The sequence below is a fragment of the Pleurodeles waltl genome, chromosome 2_2 (assembly GCF_031143425.1).
Source record: "Pleurodeles waltl isolate 20211129_DDA chromosome 2_2, aPleWal1.hap1.20221129, whole genome shotgun sequence".
In the NCBI taxonomy this organism is placed as follows: domain Eukaryota; kingdom Metazoa; phylum Chordata; class Amphibia; order Caudata; family Salamandridae; genus Pleurodeles; species Pleurodeles waltl.
Window position 1 is genome coordinate 1,012,879,137 of NC_090439.1, and position 21,735 is coordinate 1,012,900,871.

General features: G+C 45.8%; 1 protein-coding gene across 6 annotated transcripts in view; it reads right to left on the minus strand.

The window, feature by feature from the left end:
- The window catches only part of ASAP1 (ArfGAP with SH3 domain, ankyrin repeat and PH domain 1), a 1,537,410-nt gene that overhangs the window by 455,876 nt on the left and 1,059,799 nt on the right, over positions 1–21,735 (minus strand). For all 6 annotated transcript variants that reach the window (XM_069220757.1, XM_069220758.1, XM_069220756.1 and 3 more), the window contains one exon: positions 6,464–6,650. In XM_069220757.1, coding sequence (XP_069076858.1) covers positions 6,464–6,650 — 187 coding nt within the window. The remainder of the gene's footprint in view (positions 1–6,463; positions 6,651–21,735) is intronic.

Genomic DNA, 21,735 nt, shown 5'->3' on the forward strand with positions numbered 1-21,735 from the left:
TCTTATCGGTTCAGAAGCTGGTTTCCCAATCTCCTTGCCTTTTCTCTTGGTAGGCTGAGCTATTATTCCAGATTTCAACTCCACTTTTTCACCCAGGGCTTTGCTCTGTGTTCTTGTTTTTACACACACCCAACTAGGTATACCCACCATTGCTGCATGGGTCCTTCTTTCAACCTTGGCTCATGCGGAGGACTCCAGATCATTGCCTAGCAGACACTGTACACGAATTTCAAAAGATACCACCACCTTTTTTTTTTGCCAGTAACCCTTTTCCCCTTCTAAGGATACCATCCCCATGGGATGTACCCTAGGCTGATTATCAGCACTGAGGACTGTATAGGTCTCACCAGTCAGGTATTGATCTGAGGACACCAGTTGGTCAGTCACCATGGTGACACTGGCCACAGTGACTCTCAGGGCTTGAACTCTTACCCCATTTATCTATGGCTGGTGTCTGTCTCTCTCCAGATTACTGGCCGAGCCAGCCGGGGCAGCTACATCTACCTTGCCCTCTGAAACTAGAGCTGCCCCAGAGGGTTCACTGACATGGGTCAGGACCCATGTGGAATTCCATCTTAAGACTTTACCACTGCATTTACTGCAAGTGCTTTAGAGGCATTATTTTTGTGGGGACAGGGAGGGTCTCCAGTATGGTGTCCAAGAGCCTTACAGTCATGACACCACGCCTTTTTGGAATCCCAGTGTTTACCCTTATACCCCCTCTAGGATTGGGAAGAGTCCCATGGCACACCCTCCTGAGCAGGATTTTGGGGGCCTTTAGAAGACTCTTTGTTTTTGTCCTTGTTCTGGTTACTATCTTTCTGTGATAGTTCTGTTCACCCTTGTCTTGACCCAGTGGTCTGCCTTCTCCCCCAACTCTTGAGGAAAATGTGGACCTAGGTCCACCAGGTACTGATGTACCTTATCCTAAACATAATTACTCAGCAAATTCTCCTTCATATTAAAATTATAATGCCCCTCATAACCATGCACATTGTTACCTTTTAATTACCCACCTATTATTTCTACTGAGAAGTCTAAAAAATCGACCCCTGATTTACTCTGGGTTTTTCGAGTCTCCCTGATATTGATTCTGTAGTCTTCAGTGGTGAGCCCAGTCCCTCAATCAAGGTACCCTTCATGAGGTCATAGGACCCAGCATCTGCCGCATTCAGTGTCATGAGTCCATCCCTACATTTTCCAGTGAACAGTTCCCAAAGAAGAGAGCCCTAGTACTTTTCGTTAACTCCTCTAGCGATACAGGCCCTCTCTCGAAGGCCAAGAACCACTTGGTGATATCATCACCCTCCTTACATTTGGGGACAATCCCTTTGGGGATTTTAGGGCCAGAAAAGTCTACTGTGTCCCTGTATTACGCTGCTGCCACCATTCATTGATGCTAGACCTATTTCTGTTCCCTTCCCTTTCTATGACCAGTATCCTGTCTTCCAGGGCTATTCTCTGGGCCACTCTTTCCAGTTGTGCCTCTTCTTCAGAGACTTCATCATTCTGCCTTGAGCTACATGAGCCATCCTCAACAGATGCAGGTGCCCTGAGCACCTTGGTTTGGCTGCTGGATGCAGGTACCTCCCTTTCGAGGAGGGCAATCTCTAGGTCTTCCTCCTCACTCACTCCACCCTGGTTCTCAGGGGGTGTGGTCTCATCCGCAGCATGGGCTAAGATCATACTCTGCCAATAGCTGCTGAAGCTTTGTAGTGGTAAAGTTTGAGCCTGTTTTGATCTTGTACCCTTTACAGTGGATCCTCAGCTGCCGTTGGGTCAGCTGTAGGAAGGGGTAAGGTCAAGCTCCTTACTCACAACCTCTGAGGTACTCGTTTTTGCACTAAAGTTGGGACCTTTTTTGCGGGCCAGAAAAAAATCCTAACTCAAGTCCTAACTATAGTACGTTTTTTACTGGGACTTAACAAGGCCCTAACACCTCATTTTACGAATTTAGAAAAATTACCAATTGGAAAACAAAAATGCACCTCTAACTAAACGCAATTTGTGGATTTACTTGTGTAGTCACTTACTGACCAAAGTGGTGTCAGCAAATGCAAAGTTGCAGACCCCACTGCTGATCCAAAAATCTAGGAAGCTGGCTCTATATATGGTGTACTAAAAAAAAGAGTACACCATGCACAAAGTCCAGTGGATCTCAAATTGGTTGACAGAGGCAAAAGTAGATAACACTAACGCTCTCTTTGGTGGTAGTGTGGACGAGCAGTTAGGCGTATCAGAGGGAAGTGTTAATTATTTGTTGTACTCACAGAAGCAATAAATAAGACACAAACTCAAAGAATAAATCAGAGACCAATTTTTAATAATTACACAACTTTTTATATTTTAAACTCAGAATAACAGAGAGAAAGGGGGTCCAGGAGCCATGTAAGGTCCAGTACCCAGGCTCCAAAAACTATGGTACATTCAACAAGGGAGGTACTGTTTCTATCAGAAAAAAAGAAAAAAGAAAGTAAGGTGATGGAGGAGAACATGAGCTAGGGACCACAAGGATAGATTCTTAGTGCCCTCACACATCCCTAAATATGTCATGCTTCACCATCAGGCACGCTCCTCGTAGGGCTGCTGCTGCAATGCCCCACGGGAGGATTCCTCTGAAGAGTCACTTTAGCAGAGGTCTTTTGGTTTGCTGCTGTATGATAACAGGTGCATGTGTGAGAGTGACTTGAGTGTTGTGTGGAGTGAATGTGTATGTACAAGTGAAAGGAGAACAAAACTGCTTATGAGATACCAAAAATCAATCTTAATGTAGAGATACTCTTCGCAGGGTTAAAAACCCATGAAACGGGTCAGGGCCACTCGAGTGGTGTAAGGTGCCCACGTAGCGACAAGTCCCTAAGTGCAGTCAGGTCAGATGTAATCAAGTCTACATGTTTTGTGCCCTACAGGCCCAAAATAATCCACAACGCTTCTTCAAAGTGTAGGCTTAGGTATTCCCTTGGAAAATATACCTGATAAAATAATCAGAAATGCATCGTCCAACCTAAAAAGGAAACAAACACATAGAAAGTAAATAGAGTTAAAGCACAAGGTGTTTAAAAGGGTCGTCAAGCTCGCTGTGTCCAGCTTTCAAAATCCAAGGGTCTCCGAAGGCAGACATGCACATGCTGCAGAGGAAGATACACAGTCTCCAAGTCACCACAAATACAACAAACATCAAAATACACACACATGCAAACATTGTATGATGGTAGACATACGTGATTAAAACACAAAGGTACACACTTTGCATGTGTCCCCACAGTGAGATACGCAAAAACTCATAGATTTTAGGTGTGGGCCAGATAGCTTACGCTATGAATCCATCAAATCAAGCTCCATAGGTCGAAGGGACAGGTTAACGCACAGCAGATAACTGTAAAACACGTCAGTAACACAAGGAAAGCCTGAAAGGCCCAGGTCAGTAAAATAAGAGCAACACTGAATGAAATAGTAAGCAGCATTGACACTCATGTGGCTCAAGCTCAAAGAGTTCAAGCGACCTACCCTCCTCTGCTCATCCTAAAAGCGACGAGTAACAGAAATCAGGTGCCGCATCCATCAGCAGGTGAGAAACGGGGCAGTGCCCAATGAAAAATGAGTAAGCGTCCAGACAACCAATCAGAAGCTGTCACAATAATATAGCTATAGAGTCATTCCATATCGAGCATCTAATAGCGTTGAGAGTTAGTATGCTACGCACATATATCCTCCGTGTAAAAAGGAGAAGGGGTGAAAAAGTAAAACCCTTCACCATTGCAAAGGAAGATAAGCCCTTCATAAGCAACCATCCATTTGCGATAGAATATAGATTGCTATTACAGTACCAATATCGTGAAACAAATACCACAGGTTGTTATAATAGTATAAAGATAGGAGGGTGAGCCTGGTATTGTAAAAATAGTGCATATATCTTTACGATGTCTCCTCAGTGTGAGAAGGCCAAAATGCAAAACAAACTGTAGCGAGGGGCCATCCTAACACAGGCCATGTCACACGATCTTTAGACATGGGCTATTTCACAGCGGCCATCTTGTAGTTGTAACGTGAATCATAGTGTAGTTGTGTTTACCATGCACTGGTGCATCGCTCACTCTGGAATCCCTTGCATTAGGACCACTTCTATAGGAGTCCATTGCAAAGGGTATAAAGTGCCTGGAGATTATTTCACCTGTGGAGGTAACTGATTCTGAGTCTCTTGGTGGTCCCCCCACTTGCTCCCTACTGGAGTTGGTCACCTAAAGTGACTCCAAGTGACTGCAATTCAACTAGCACAACGTTTTAGTGAAAACATTTCTCAATTCACTGACTTTGCCATTGCTTGTTCGCAGTTGAGTGAAATACTTTGATTTATGGTATTGTGTAAATTCTATAGCTCTGGAACCCTCGAATGGAGCTTCTTCATTGTGGTGTCTAAAAATAAATAAAAATAAGCCAATTTTTTTTTATAAATTGGTGTTCAATTTCTTCAACTGGTGGGTGCTGTTTAAATGCTTTACATTTGTCCCTTTGTGTAAGCCTTGCTGCTCAGAGCTACAGCTACCAGGATTGAGCTGAAGGTCTGACAAACAAAACCTACTAGTCATAAGTGTATTATTGGGGCGGCCTGAACTGGTTGATCATCCCGAAGGCCTGATTAGCTGTGACAAGAAATGGGTTAAGGAGAATTTTTTAAGGATCCAGAAGAATAGGAGGGAGGGGGAGGCCTTAGGGAAAAAATCGATCAGGGATTTCACTATGCTAAAGATGTGGGTAGGTCCTGAGCGCTGTCTCTTAGAGATAAAGGATGTGAGGGAAAGGTCTCTCATAACCCGTTTCCGCTTGGGAATCATCAGAAGTAATCTGTGTTTCCCGTTAGGTCAGTATGGGGACAAATGTATTAGACCCTGCCCCTGTGATGGGGTGTCCCAACAGACCTTGCCCCCTTTTACTTTGTTTTGTGTTTTTTATGCACCATTCAGAACTCGTTTTTTATTACCTCTTCTAAGGCCCAAGGGTTTTGTGCAATATCGTCCTGCTTTTATGTGGTTGCAGATGGCCTCAGATGTATTGGTGTGGAAGGGGCTGGGATCATCCTTGAAGGGAGCTATTACTTGGCGTAATAATGTGGAGTTTTTAGTATGAATTTTCTATTTAATTGCTTCTATGTATGTGGTTATATATGTTTTTTTTTTATTCCTGATGGGTGTTCTTATTATTTATGGTTTTATTGCTATTTTTAACAAATGTATTGGAGAATATTTATTGTAATGGATGAATTTTTTCATACCGAATAAAGTTATTATTATTATTATTAAGTGTATTACACAATGAAGTTGCACAACCACACCATATAATATACTCCATTGTCTCACACTTGCGCTTGGACTTTGACTAACCAGAGGGCTTTGAGTGGGAAGTGAAGCAGTGGCAGGAATGGACCAGTAACCAGGCACACAAATTGGATAGGAGTGGAATCTGTGTGAAGACCATAACGACTTCTTGTTTTTGGTGACATATATCTTCGCCTCCCAGTCCTGAATCCCCTTCAGGTGCATTAGGGAGCAACTTAGAGTCGTGTACGGAGCCCAGGCATCATTGGCACACCTTGCATGGGTCTGACATCTGTTTCCTGCAATTGCTGCACTGCTTGAATCCTGTTGTTTTCGTAATGAACATTGTTCCCTAGTACAGTGAAGACATGTTTTAGAGTCATCATGAGGCTGACAAAGTTTGGATTGGAACTTTGAATCCCCATAGAAAGGCATGGAAAGAAAGGAACGGATGGCAGTCTGCAGGAGTGGCTCATATATGTGGCTCCAGTCTGTCACGTCCAGCCCTTACCAGCAGGCGTCAGCACTGCTATAAAATTCTCCAGAGTCAGTCACCTAGTGGACATTTTAAGATGAGAAATATGCCTTTAGAAGTGTCTACCAAAATATGAAAGCATTCCATCTGGTACTTCTTATAAAGTAGTCTCAACCTCTTCCAATTGAGAGTGAGATCGAAAGCACTTGGCGGAATGTACCTCACATTCTCAATATTGAACGGGGGAATGGAACAAGCACACATCTCAAGGATCGTCATTTGCCTCTGGCCTTTAGCCCCGCTACCTCAAGATTTAACCATTTGCTAGCTGGTGGAAGTGAAAGTTGTGGACTGTTGGAAACAAGGCCTCCTTCTCTTTTTGAAGATCTGTCTTAACCCACATCCCTTCATGGCTTCTACAGAACTGATCACCGCAAAAGGTGCTGTAAGCTGCTTGGGAGACCACAGTTAATAAAATTTGACAGTTAGGTGTTCCCATGTGCCACATGCAGAGTCCCATTTCTATCAGCTAGGCTCTGGGAAAAAGGTGTTATTTTAAAGATTACTTTTGATAGTTCTGGACAGCGATAATTCTATTTTTTGAATGAATAAAAATAGTCTTGCTGCAAATAGACTAAATATGTGCTTGTTTCTTCAGCAATGTGAAATAACTTACCTGTCCAGGCTCTAAGAGTGGCTCCATTAACTCTGCTCCTTCAGCATAAACCTGAATAAGTGCAAGCAAATCCCTGGATTTCACAGCTTCAAATAGTTCATTCAGTTTAGTTGAAGAAGGCTCACATTTTCTTTTAGCAAACCTTCGCTCTACATATTTAGCAGTGATATATTCTTTACGTGCAGTCCTGTGGAGAGGAACAAAATGGTTACTTGCAAAAAATTGTATCAATATGCTTCTGACCATATCAGATATATTTTCAAGAGAGACATTCTTCTCATACTTTCCATAGCCAGGATTAATGTTTTGATTAAGATAGGAGGCCTAAAGTTCAACAACAATATAAATAGAAATCCTAGCACTTTAAGTTTTCCACTGTTCTATTGTTGGTTTTTAACACCGACTGCTTAGTGTAATGATCTGTACACCAAACTATGACCAAAATGACATGTGGCATTCCTCCAAAAAATATATGTGTGCATTTACACAGAATCAGCTTTCAAAGAGCTATGTAAGAAAGTCTCACTTGAATTGGATAATTGTTGTGTCACTTGACAAGATACAGGAACACTGAGCTGATTTGTCCAAGCTCTGAAACTTAAAATAGATATACACTTTTCTTCAACCTATGCAGTATGACTCTGTAACACAACTGCAGTAATACAATGCTGCACACTTACAGCATTTAAAAATAATTAGAGTGGTTTATATATTCTTAGAGCTCGGAATGATGGTAATGCATTATTAAGAAACTGGTACCAGCCAACCACATTAAGGATATCTACTCCCTGAACCCTTTTCAATAACTGTGATACTTACATACTTGCAGACGTGGCAGATTTGCAGGAAAGGTCTACCTCCATGGCACCCTGCTCTTATCTAAAGCACATGCAAAGTACACTGAACATATCAAGCAATGACACTGAACAGATACCTCAGAAATGTGGAAGCTAATACACAATTATTGTATCATTGAGAAATAAGGTATGGGGTGGGTGTTTTAGACCCCAACTGGTGGACTGGTAATCCATGAGTAGCAATAGTAGAATGTGCCTTAGGAGTTACTAATATTTGTCTTTTAGCTCAAAGATAACAAGTTTGAATACACTTTACTATTCATCTGGCTAATCCTTGTTTGGAAATGGGATTACCTTTATGAGGCTGTTGAAAAGCCACAAAAACTTGTTTACCGTTTCTAGAATCTTTTGTTATTTCTATATAATACATAGGAGCTCTTTTGAGGATCAAGAATGTGGAGAGCTCTTTTAACAACTGAAACTGGCTGGAGAAAGAAGACTGGCAATTCCACTGACTGATTGATGTGAAATGGTGAGACCACTTTGGGTAGCAATTTTGGATGTGTCCTGAGTACTATTTTGTGTTTGAGAATTTGGAAGAAGGGTTCTTCTAAAGTGAATGCTTGAATTTCACTTACTCTCCTTAAGGAAGTAATTGCTACCAGGAAAGCCACTTTCCATGAGACAAATTGAAGTGTGCAAGAATGCATGGGTTCAAATGGTGGACCCATAAGCCTTGAGAGAACAACGTTAAGATTCCAGGCTGCAGCTGGTGGAGCTCTTTTAAGGCCTTCCATAAAAGCTTTTATGAAAGGAATTCTAAACAGAAAGATATGCTGTCTGTTTTGGAGGTAGGCTGATATTGCTGTTAAATGAATTTTAAAATAGATGAATATGCAAGATTTGCTTTTTGTAAGTAAAGCAAATCCCAAACAATATCCTGATATAAGTGGATTCATGTTTTTAGGTAATACACAAAACGTTTCCATTTAGCTGCACAGTACTGCCTAGTTGTAGGTTTACGTGCTTCCTTTAGAATGTCCATACATTCTGATGGACACTGTAGATATCCAAACTCAATGACCTCAGAAGCCAAATCGCCAGGTTGAGGATACTGGGATTGGGATGCCTGATTTGACTCTTGTTTTGAGTCAATAGATCTGGTCTGTTTGGGAGCTTGTGATGTGGTACTACATATAGATCCAACAGTGTTGTGTATTTGCGTTGACATGCCCACATGGGAGCTATGAGTATCATAGTGAGGGAAGTGTGCTGGATCTTCTTGACCAGAAACGGAATTAGCAGCGGCAGAGGGGGAAAAGCGTAAGCAAATATCCCTGATAAATTGATCCATAGAGCATTGCCCTTGGATCGAGGGTGTGGGTACCTAGATGCGAAGTTTGGGCATTTTGCGTTTTCACTGGTTGCAAAAAGGTCTAAGCGTGGTGTTCCCCACATGTGAAAGTAATGTAGGATTACTTGTGGGTGAATCTCCCATTTGTGTATTTGTTGCTGTGTCCTGCTTAAGAGGTCCGCTAGTTGGTTGTGTATCCCTGGGATATACTCTGCTAGTAGTTGGATGCGATTGTGAATTGCCCACTTCCAAATTGTCTGTGCTAGAAGGGACAATTGAGATGAGTGTCTGCCCTTATTAACACTGTCTTGTTTATGTCTGTGGCTGGAATGCTTTGAGTGCTAAAAACACTGCTAGCAATTCCAAGTGGTTTATGTGGTAAGTCTTCTGAAATGAGACCCATTCTCCCTATATCGTAAGATTGTTGAGATGGGCTCCCCAACCTGTCATTGAAGCATCTGTGGTGATTATGGTCTGTGGCACAGGGTCCTGAAATGGCAGCCCTTTTGATAAGTTGGTCTGATTCCACAATTGCAGCGAGTTTTAAGTTTGGCGGTCCAACAACACTAAATTGTGAAGTTGACCCTGTGCCTGAGACCATTGTTGTGAGAGACACTGTTGCAGGGGTCTCATGTTTAGACGCGTATTGGGTACTATTGCTATGCACTAAGCCATCACTCACAATAGCCTCATGATAAACCTTACTGTGTAAGTTTGATTGTATTGTAATTGGGATATGAGAGTGAGAACGCTTGAATTCTTTGTGGATTTGGGTAGGCTAATACAGACTGCGTGTTCAGAATTGCTCCTAGATATGGTTGAATTTGTGTTGGCTGAAGGTGAGATTTCTGGTAATTGATTGAGAACCCTAGTCTGTGTAGGGTATCGATTGTGTATTGTGTGTGTTGTTGAAATGTTTGAATGGTGCTGGCTTTTATGAGCCAGTCATCCAGATAGGGAGAGACATGTATGTACTGTCTTCTGAGGTATGCTGTAACCACTGCTAGGCATTCTGTGAATACCCTTGGTGCTGTTGTTACTCTAAAGGGTAGTACTTCGAACTGGTAGTGCTTGCCTGCTATCACAAATCTCAGATATTTGCGATGTGGTGGATGTATGGGAAGAAGGAAATAAGCATCTTTTAGATCTAATGCTGTAATGTAGTTTTGTTTTTGTAACAAAGGGATGACATCCTGAAGAGTGATCATGTGGAAATGCTCTGAGAGAATATACTGATTAAGAGATTGAGGACTGGTCTGAGAGTGCCATCCTTTTTTGGTATGAGGAAGTATAGAGAATATACTCCTGTTCCTTGTTGATTGATGGGAACTACCTTTATTGCACCTTTGAGTAGAAGAGATTGTACCTCTTCTTTTAACAGAATACGTTTGGGAGAAAGCCTGTGTGAACGAGGGGGAATGTTTGGTGGAGTGTAAATGAGTTCTAGGCAATAACCATTGTGGATAATTGAGAGTACCCATTGATCTGATTAAATTTGTTGCCAATGACGGTGGAATATTGCATTCTTCCACCCACAGGAGATGTGTGCTGTGTGGGGATGCAGAGAAAGTCACTGCTTTGATGAGGTGGAGGCACCTCTTGTGGCAGTGGATTTGCCCCTACTTCTGAAATTGTGTCCTCTATAGGAGGCCCTAAAAGTTCCCCGGGGATAATATTGTTGTCCCCTTTTTGTTGGGACGTAGAGGCCTCTGATGTTTGGGGTTTAAAACCTCCTCTGAATTGAGGCTTAGGAAAAGTGCCTTGAAAAAGTGCTGTGTAAAGGGCACCTATGGCCTTTGCTGTACCGGAGTGCTTTTTCAAATTTTCAATGGTGGTATCCACCTTTGGTCCAAATAGTTGCTGTAAATTACATGGCATATTAAGGACCGATTTGAAGCATGCCTTCTGATCATTACACTAGTAATAATTCCGCTAGCTGCGGTGTCAGTGGCATCCACTGCAGATCTAATCTGATTGTTGGCAATAGCTTGTCCTTTTGCCACTACCTGTTGTGCCCTTTTTTTATGTGCCCTGTCATACCTGGCTAAAAGAGCTTGGGAGTTGGCAATCCTCCACTGATTTGCAGCTTGAGTCGCCACTCTTTTGCCTCCTGCATCAAATTTGCAGCTTTCTTTATCGGGGAGGAGCATCCCCTGTGGACTGACTGTTGACCCTTTTCTTAGCTGCATTGACCACAATGGAATCAGGTGGTAATTGTTGTGATATAAAAATTGGATCTCATGGTGCAGCTTCATATTTCTTATCCACCCTAGGTGTTAGTACCCTAGCCTTTGCCGGCTCCTCAAAAATGTCATCAGCATGTTTTAACATGCCTGGCAACTTCTGCAAACATTGGTATTGCTTATGTGTTGAGGAAACTGTGCTGAATAGGAAGTCATCCTCTATGGGCCCAGAGTGCATCTGCACATTATAAGCTCTGGCAATGACCTGATTATAGGCTGTGGTGTCTTCAGGTGGAGATGGCCTTGAGGGATATAGATCAGGGTCGTTAGGTGGAATTGGATCAGAATCGTACATATCCCATGGGTCCATATTATAAGGATAATCACCCATATAATCCCTGTGTGAGGAGACAGGAGATTGTGCCGAAAGCTGTGTTGGTGAAGGTGGTGGTGGAGTGTGAGGTGGTGGAGAAGTAGAAAGGAAAGGGCGAATGCGGTGGAGAAGGCTGTCTTTGGCTTCTCCTTGTGCTTAAATATTTTTGCAGGTGAAGGGCCAGGTTCCAAACTTTATTGGAATGACCGTATCCTCTTAATTACAGGAGGAGGAGCAGCAATAATTTTCCACGTATCCTTTTGGATCAGTATTTTCCTCTGCTTGTGGTCCATGACCTCAAGAATGGATCTAATGTCTGTTGACTACTCTAAAGATGGAACAGGTTTACTTCCCACAAATGAATGCTGTGAAAGCTTAGTGACAGACGGCTTTAAACGGGCCGAAAATGTGGTTTCTGAGGCAGGTGGAAGATTTTTCGGCTCCGAAAAGGAGCTTGGTTGTTTTGGCTCCAAGGTGGTATGTATACATTTTGGTTCCAACGTGGAAGCTTCCATCTTGTGACCCAATCCAGAAACAGGTGAGGGAGTCTGTTCGGTGGAGTACGTTTCGGCCTTTTTTGACGCTGAACCTGAGGGTCGATCGACGAGATGAAGTTTTCTGGTCTGACCGTGGCCAGCAAGCAGTGGTAGACCCAAGGCCTTCTGTGACTTGTTAAACCATTTTTGGTGATGGTAAGGAGCTGGTGTACTCACGTACTGTGCCAACGGAATAACTTGGCTTTCCCCATCTGAGTCATGGTCGGAGTCAGAGTCTGCGATGGAGACTGCAGTTTGCATCTGTTCCTCACCGAAAATGTTGGGTGTATGTTCTGTCGACTTTGATGCCATCTCTAGCCGTCTTGCTCTTCGATTCCGCAAAGTCTTCTTGGGCCGAAAGGATCGGCACACCTTGCAGGTTTCTTCCTTATGATCTGGAGAGAGGCAGAGGTTACACACTGAGTGTTGCTCCATGTAGGGGAACTTGGCGTGGCACAGAGGGCAGAATCGAAATGGAGTCCAATCCATGAGCCTGTGATGCAGTAGGCCCAAGAAGAGCATGGGTGCCCGAAAGTGCGTTTAATCAATCCAGACGCCACAATCGGATCGAGTGTAGTCAGAAAACGTGTTCGAAAACGATAACCACATGGAATGAAAAGATAGAGAAATTCAGATAGTACCAAACCAAGATCTACCGGAGCAATTGGGAACACGTTCGAACAAGACGGCGGAAAGAAAACAATCTAACAAAGGACTCGATGCCCATGCGCACTATCATTGAGAGGAGGAGTGACTCGATCTCATGACTCGAAAAAGCTTCTTCGAAGAAAGACAACTTGTACATGCATAGAGATATATTACAAGAAAAAGGGTGCCCTCAGGACCATCCTAAAAAGTCAGAAAAGAAGGGATACCCATATGTCCAATGGAATCAGGCAATGGATAATGGGGAGAAAAAACATCTCCCACAGTACCAATGGAAAAGGACAAGTGCAAAAACAGCAATAGAATCCGTAGTGATACAAGATAGCATACTGCTACCATAGGAGCGCTGAGCAAGTTTCTAGTAGGGAATAATTAAGCAGAAGAGAGTGGCTAAAAGCATGCACCAATTGCTCTGAAGAGCTGGAGCCGAACACGACTCCCCGTAGAAAGTGCATACATCGTAGGCAACTTGCCTATATAGCAACAGAAAACACCCCATGTAGAGGAATGAGACCTGCAAAATAATAAGAAAACCTTTCCATCATGGGGGGAAAACAGCGTATAATGAACATAAAGGGCATACGTTTTTGGATTGGAACCCCTGTACAAGAGTGGCCTGCTCCTTCAGAGGCACTTAACCATGTCACTAAACAATATCTCCATGATGTATCAGAACATGACAAGAACAAAGGAACCTGCAAGGAGCAGGAACCTCTCGCTGGGTGTCAAATGACAACAAGAACACACCACCATAATAAAAGTATAACCGCAGAAACAAGTACAATTGCCCCTGAAGAAGGAAAACGCCAGAAAAAGAATCTGGAGTATGAAGAGGATGTAACACTAAGTCCCACCATGGGAATCTCTGAAGCAGCCTAAGGCTGAATCAGCATGCGGGCTAAAAAGGAATGTGCCATCGGAGGGCATATCAAGCAATGATGCCCATACAGCTTCGGAGAACCTGGAAGAACGTAACCATGCCCTTCGCCGTAGCGCCACTGAAGTCATACTCTGTCCAACCGAATCTGTGGTATCCATACCACATCTAACAGTAAGCTTGGCAGCCTGCTGACTATCTTGCACAAGACTTGAGAGCATTTCTAGCTTCTTTAGGCAGAGAAGGAAAAATACGCTCCACTGAGTCCCACAAACCTTGGGAGAACTGAGCAAGAACACAAGAAGTATTAGTGGAACTCAAGGCCTAACTAAATGAGGCATAAATCCTTCTCCCAGAAGCATCCAGCTGCCTGGCTTCTCGCTCTGGTGGAACAGGAGGAATCTGCGTAAAACTTTGTGCAGCCAATGCAGTTTGCACCACAAAACTTTGAGTAGTTGGATGCCGCCAAAGGCATGACGGATCCTCTGGGGTTGGCCTGTGTCTATGTGAAATAGAGAGCTCCACAGGGGGACCAGAAACCGGTTGGATCCAAACTCCCAATAGGATAGCATAAAGGGTTTCAAAATAAAGAAGGACCGGCTCCACAGAAGGCTGGGATGTAAGAAATCAAGCAAAGGATCTGTGGATAATTGCACAGTAGGAAGCTGTACATGCAACACTTCTAAAACACATTTAAACATGTCTGCAAGAGCAGAACTAGCCTCTGATGCCAACCCAGGAGATGACAGGAGGCTGAAAGCCGGCGAGGAATCAAGGCCGCTTGCATTGGCAAAGCCAAGCAACCGAACCGCTTGATTAAGCAGATTGACCCTAGAAATAAACCCAGGCCCTTCCGATGGAAGAACCAGAGGTTGAGGCTCAGAAAATGCCAAGTGAGGAACATCTGACTCCAAAGGCGCCGCTGCCAGTGTCTGAGCCTACCTTGACCGACGGTTGTAGGGAGAGACCTCAGAAGGGACACTGTCCAACTCCGGAGATATAACAATCCGGGTGTTGAGCGAAGTCGCAGGCACCATCACAGCCGAAGTCGGCATCGGAAGGGATGAACCAAGCGCAGACGATTGGAGCTGTGGAAGTCTGTGAGCTGATCAAACTCCAGAGTCGAGGTCAAGGGCCCCAACGGGCACCAAGGACAAAGCTGCCAGTGAGGACCCAGTTGGTGCAACCGTTACCTCCTTAGGGCACGAAAGAGCTCCTGAGGGAGGAGTAGACCCAAAAACAGCATCTGGGCCAGAGTAACCCCGGCGCCAGAATAAGGTGGAAGGGACCGGGTTGACTCCTGCACAAACTCATTCTCAGAAGATCTGGGGGAGCCACATGGGATGGTGAAACGGGAGGAGGACGTGACGTAGACCATGGGCAACACGGGGCCGGCCGGGTGCAGAGGTCAAATTTGAGCAATTTTAACGTGGGCTCCTACGGAGACAGGGGGTACTTGGAATTCGGTCTGCCAACTCTGGGGTCGAGGTCAAAGGGCCCAACAGGCACCAAGGACAAAGCTGCCAGTGAGGACCCAGTCGGTGCACCCGTTACCTCCTTATGGCACGAAAGAGCTCCTGAGGGAGGAGTAGACCCAAAAAAGGCATGCAAGGACAAATAGTCATCCCACATCTGGGCCAGAGTCACCCCGGCGCCAGGATAAGGTGGAAGGGACCGGGTTGACTCCTGCACAAACTCATTCTCAGAAGATCTGGGGGAGCCACATGGGATGGTGAAACGGGAGGAGGACGCGACTTCGACCGTGGGCAACGCTTACCTAGAGATGTCACTGGAACCAGAGATGTCAAAGGAGCCGCATGTGATCGACTCCTAGAACGGTCTCTGGGGTGAGAAGTAGAAGATGAAGGACTACGATGTCTACGAGAGTCCTGCAAACACTGCGCCACCAGGAGTTTCATCCACTGCTCTTGCACTGTCTTAGGCCTCAACTGTTGACAGGCGTCACAGTCGTCAGTATTGTGATGGGTGCCTAAGCACCACATGCAGAGTGGGGGTCCGTGACCGACATCTGTTGAGCACAGGGCCCACAAGGCTTAAAGACAGTAGGCATAAACACTGTTCCAACGATGGAAAAAAAAAAACATTGAAAGGGAAGGCCAAAAAACAGCCAGAGGAAACTACTTCTCCGATCCGCATTGCTGCTCAGAAAAGAAGAAACTGATGCCAGAGCATTGGGGGAGGGGCTATATGGACTCTGTCAGCATCATATCCAGGGACGACATAGTTACGGAGTCGCACAAAGCTCTCGACTGACACGCAGAGGTACATCTGGAAAAAAATTCTGGATCCAGTCTGACGTCTGGGGGGCAACTCTAAGATAAGTGATCTGTAGCTAGTTGTCTCTACCAGATATGAAGTACACTGTGCAGAGAGTCCAGTGGATCCCCAATTGGTTTTGCAGAGGTAAAAGAAGATAGGAACAATGCTCTATTTATGGCAGTGCGGGCCACCAGTTAGGCATATCAAAGGGTAGTGCTAAGCATTTGTTGTACTCACAGAGGCAATACATGAGACACACACTCAATGAATAATTTAGAAAAGTGATTTTTTTTTTTATATATGTTTCAAACCCAAGAGCTTCGTAATCAGGTAATGTAGGAAGCTAGCTCTGTATATACTATATCAAAATGAGATATAGCGTACACAGTGACCAGGGGTTCCCAAAGAGGCTTGACAGAGGCAATAATAGATAATACTAATGCTCTATTTGCGGTAGTGTGGCCGAGCAGTTAGGCTTATTAGAGGGCAATGTTAAGCATTTGTTGTACACACAAGCAATAGTGGAAACACATTCAGTGACTTTTTATATAGAAAAATATATATTTGTTACTTTATTACTAGAACCACAAGACTCAGTTCAGAAGTAAATACTGTTGCAGTTAAGTACTTAGCATAGATATCAATGTAACTTTGTTTCACTCTAGTCAAGAAAACAGTTTTAAAAACAAAAACAAAGAATATCTATCTTAAAAGTGGACACAATGCATTTTCAGAACAGTTCCTGGGGGAAGAAAATAAAGTACAGTTTTAGAGATAAGTACATGACTTAAAGTTCCAGTTTCTGGGTTATAGGTAGTCCACCGTTGGGGGTTCAAGTCAACCCCAAACACCCCCCACCAGCAACATGGGGCCGGTCGGGTGAAGAGGTCAAACTTGAGCAATTTTAACATGGGCTCCTATGGAGACAGGGGGTACTTGGAATTCGGTCTGCCAGCAGGTAAGTACCCGCGGCTCGGAGGGCAGACCAGGGGGGATTAGAGGAGCACTGGAGGGGTGCCAACTAGGCACCAATCCCACACCCTCAGTGGCACTGGGGCGGCCAGGTGCAGGGTGCAAACAGGGTATCGGGTTTCCAATGAAACTCCATTAGGGGACCCTTGGGGTCACTCATGGTCTGCAGGCGAGGTCCAGGGAGGGTGTCTCGGGCACACAACCAGTCGGACAGGGAAGAGGACCCCCTGTTGATCGTTGCTGCACCGGGTATTGATTTCTCCAAGGCCTGAGTGCTGTGGGTCCTTTGGCGTCGGTTATCTTCGTCCGAGGCAGTCGCGGTCAGGGGGGTCCTCGGGATTCCCTCTGCAGGCGTCGTCGTGAAGGGGTCAACCCAGGGTGGGCACTTGGTCGGCGTTGCCTGGGGGTCCTCTCTGGTCGGTTGGGCCACCTGGACTCGGGCCGTTGGCGTCAGGTGCAGAGTGATTAGGACTCACGCTTCTGGAGTGAGGTGAGAGTCTTTCAGAACAGGTTTCTTCTTCTGTTCTTCTTTGGGCGGGGCTGCTGTCCACCTGAGTTCTTGATCCTCTGTGAGGCAGGCAGTCCTCTGGATTTTGTTTCAGAGGTCACTGGACCTGCAGGAAGCGTTGCTTTTCTTCTGCAGGTTCTTTGAAGCAGGAGACAGGCTGGTAGGGCTGGGGCCAACTAATTTGTTGTCTCCTTTCCTTCTCTGCTGGGGTTTCCGCTAAGCAGTCCTTCTTCTTGTGAGGTAATGAGGAATCTGACTAGTTTGGTTTAGGGAGCCCTTAAATACAAGATTTAGGGGCTTTTCTAGGGGTTAGAGGGCAGTAGCCAATGGCTACTGTCCCTGAGGGTGGCTACACCCTCCTTGTGCTCACTTCCTTTGGGGAGGGGAGCACATTCCTGTCCCTATTGGTCCCTGTCTTCCAAACCAAGATGGAGGATTCTGCAAGGAGGGGGTCACTTCAGCTCTGCTCCCGGCCGAGGGGTGACGACTCCTTGTTTTTCCTAATTATCCCTCTGGACCTGCCGCCAAACGTGGGGGCTTTGCCCAAGGGCTTGGCATCTCCACTAGCTGGAGTGCCCTGGGGCACTGGAACACGAAGCCTGAGCCTTTGAGGCTCACTGCTAGGTGTTACAGTTCCTTCAGGGGGAGGTGTAAAGCACCTCCACCCAGTGCAGGCTTTGTTTCTGGCCTCAGAAAACACTATGGCTCTCACCCCAGGGGGTCAGAAACTCATCTCTCAGCAGCAGGCTGGCACAGACCAGTCAGTCCTGCACTGAAGGACTGGGTAAAGTACAGGGGGCATCTCTAAGATGCCCTCTGTATGCATTTTTTAATAAATCCAACACTGGCATCAGTGTGGGTTTATTATTCTGAGAAGTTTGATACCAAACTTCCCAGTATTCAGTGTAGGCATTATGGAGCTGTGGAGTTCGTTTTGACAAACTCCCAGACCATATACTTAATATGGCCACACTGTACTTACAATGTCAAAGAACAGACTTAGACACTGTAGGGGCATATTGCTCATGCAGCTATGCCTTCACCTGTGGTATAGTGCACCCTGCATTAGGGCTGTAAGGCCTGCTAGAGGGGTGGCCTACCTATGCCACAGGCAGTATTTTGTGGTCATAGCATCCTGAGGGGGATGCTATGTCGACTTTGCCTTTTTCTCCCCACCAACACACACAATCTACAATGGCAGTGTGCATGTGTTAGGTGAGGGGTCCCTTAGGGTGGCACAACATATGCTGCAGCCCTTAGGGACCTTCCCTGGTCACAGAGCCCTTGGTACCACTGGTACCTTTTACAAGGGACTTATCTGTGTGCCAGGGGTGTGCCAATTGTGAAAACAATGGTACATTTTAAGTGAAAGAACACTGGTGCTGGGGCCTGGTTAGCAGGGTCCCAGCACACTTCTCCGCCAAGTCAGCATCAATATCGGGCAAAAGGTGGGGGGTAACTGCAACAGGGAGCCATTTTCCTACAGATGGCCTTTGTGTGCATTTTTTAATACATCCAAGACTGGCATCAGTGTGGGTTTATTGTGCTGAGAAGTTTGATACCAAACTTCACAGTATTTAGTGTAGCCATTATGTAACTGTGGAGTTTGGTTGGCAAACTCCCAGACCATGTACTTAATATGGCCACACTGTACTTACAATGTCTAAGAATGGACTTAGACACTGTAGGGGCATAGTGCTCATGCAGCTATGCCCTCACCTGTGGTATAGTGCATCCTGCCTTAGGGCTTGAAGGCCTGCTATAGGGGTGACTTACCTATACCACAGGCAGTGTTTTGTGTGCATGGCACCCTGAGGGGGATGCCATGTCGACTGCATCAAGGGACATTTTCCTACAGTAAGTAGACTTTTAAGCATAAATACTTTGCAATTGCAGAAATAAACAGTGCAATTTTCAGAGTTATCTCAATGTTATCCTATTAAGGAAAACAATGTTCCGAAAACAAAGGGTTAACAACAACTTACAAGGCCAATCTGATGGAGTTAAGGTAAGTACTGGACACTGATCAGAACCACACCAGAGGGTCATACAGGGACACCAGGTGCAGAGGTGAAGTAAGGCGTCTGGTGCCCAATGATTTCCTATGGGAGTTTGGTCCTCGTGAAGACAGACTGCAGGCTCTGGATAGCAAGCCAGTCAGGAACAACAAACAGGTAAGCCGTAGAATTGGGGTGCTTGGGGACATGGGTGCACCTTTGGCCCTCTTCTCCTGCGCCCAGGGGTGACAGATGCAGGGGTATTCCTTAGGCATCGGGTTTTCATGTCCGGGAGCACTTGTAGTAAGGGAGTCCTGTGTGTTGAGGCTGCAGGAGTCATCAGGGAGTCTGGCAGGGGTGGACCCAGCATGGACTCGAGCTCTTAGGAGCTAGGGGACGTCCACGGCACCAGTGACCTACCTCAGCTGGGGTCAGGGGTCATGGGTGCAGTGGTTTTTGTAGCTGTCAGATTCTCTCTCTCCCCACAAGCCTGTGGGAAAGGGTGCCTGCATGCAGAGGCTGCCGGCGTCTCGAGAGAGTGCAAGATGGGTGAGCCCACACTGGACTCTGTCTCTGGGCAGCTGGGGACTCGTGTTGGCACCGTTGGGTGGCTTCACCTCAAATCGTGGATGTCAGATGCAGTGGTCACTTCAGGTGTCGGGTTTCCAGGGTCCAGCAGCTACAGTCTTTTCTTTGGAGTTTCTTGCTGCAGGGCAAGTCCGCTGACCACCGGAGACTTTATTGAAAGTTTGAAGAGTTGGCTTTGTGTGCAGCATCCTTTGAGGCCAGCAGGCAGGCAAGAAGGGCTGGTTCCAGGTCAGTTGCTTCTTTTTTCCTTTTCTGCCGATGCAACCCTTCTTTGTCCAGGTCTTCTAAGGTTGTCAAAATCTGAGTTCTATGGTTTAGAGATGCCACCCAAATACTCAATTTAGGGGCGTTACAGGGAGTGCCTGGCGGTAGTCAATGGCCTGACCACCTTGAGGGTAATTACACCCTTCTTATGACCACTTCTGCTCGGAAGTGGGCATAATCTAAACCCTAGTGGCCTAATTCCTTCCAAGCAAGATGGAGGAATTTGGAAAGTAGTGTCCACCTCACCTTGTCCACCTTAGGGGTGGGACTGGCATGAAGTGGGCACTCCTCCTAATTTAACTAATTTCCCCACCTGTTCCGCTGGCAAAAGTGGGATCAGGACAGGAAGGTTGGTTATCTCTGCCATTTGGAAAGACCTGGGTCACATTACAAAGGCTGTAAGGCCTCTGAAGCTTCCTGCCCTGGAACGTCCATCCTGCCTGGGGGAAGAGGTAACACCTCTGCCCAGTGTAGGCTTTTGTCTCAGCTCCTCGAGAGCCATGATTCTCACCTGGGGGGCCAGAAAAACATCTGTGGTGGCTGAACTGGTCAGGACCAGTCAGTCAGCACACTAGTAGTTGGTAGGTTTTCAGATGGCACCTCTAAGGTGCCCTCTGTGTGCATTTTTCAATAAATTCATCACTGGGGTCAGTGAGGTTTTATTATTCTGAGATTTTTGATACCAAACATCCCAGGATTCAGAGAAGACATCATGTAGCTGGGGAACCCGTAATGATCAGCGTCTAGCACATGCATTTAAAATGGCTTTCCTGTGCATTTACTATGTCTTAGAATCAACAGAGACAGAGCAGTGGCATATCTGCTTATGCCTATATCCCATCATATGTGTCTGGATGCACGCCGCCTTAGGGGTGACTCACACTTGCCACATGCAGTGATAGTGGACCTGGCACAAAGAGGTGTGTGACAGCTCATGTTTTCATTTTAGCCTGCACCAACACACGCAGTCTGCATTGGCAACACTGTGTGGGTTTGGTGAGAGGTCTGTGAGGGTGGCACAATTGGTGCAGCTGCCCAAAGAGAGCTTCCTTATAACCCTAGGTACCAGGGCTACCATTTACTAGGGAGTTACAGTGGTAGCTAAAGAGTTTGCCAAATCTGCAAAACAACTGCGCAGTTTTGGGGAAAGAGATCTGGCACTGGGGACCTGGTTAGCAGGGACCCAGTGTACTAACAGCACTCACTATTGAGGGGGCATAAGTGCAGAGGCTGCAGGGGACTTTGGTGAGTCCAGAGAAGGGCAAGTCCAAGGTGGGTATTGTCTCTTGAGGGCTGGGGGACCACGTTGGCACAGTTAGTCCACTTCAACTCTACAAATGGGCAGCACGGGTGCAGTGGTGCTTCCAGGTGTCCGGTGTGCAGTGGTCCGGAGTCCTCCCAGTTCTTCTTTGGGTGCCTGCAAGATTCAGAGAAGCAGCTCCACATGAGTGCCTGAGTTTTTGATGAAGGCATACAGGTCTGCCAGACTTTGGAGAAACAGCAGCTTGTAGGACGAGTCGTCTTTGGCACAAATCGGTGGGAACAGCAGGCAGACCTGCACGGCTGGGGCCAAGTCAGGTGATTTGGATTTTGCGCTGTTTATCATCAATCACTTCAAGTATGGGCCTAATGTCTAATGATTCTTCTGCAGTTGGAGCTTATTTCTTCCCCACAGGTTTGTGATCCGAAAGCTTGGAGACCGATTGTTCTAATCGGCTCGAGAATGTCGACTCCGAAACTGATGGAAGCTTTTTCGGCTCCAAAATGGATATTGGATGTTTCGGCTCAGAGGTGGAAGCCTCCACTCTTCGGGTCGATCCTGAAACAGGTGTGGAATGCTGGTTGGCCTACACCGAATGCATTTTGGTCTTTTTCGA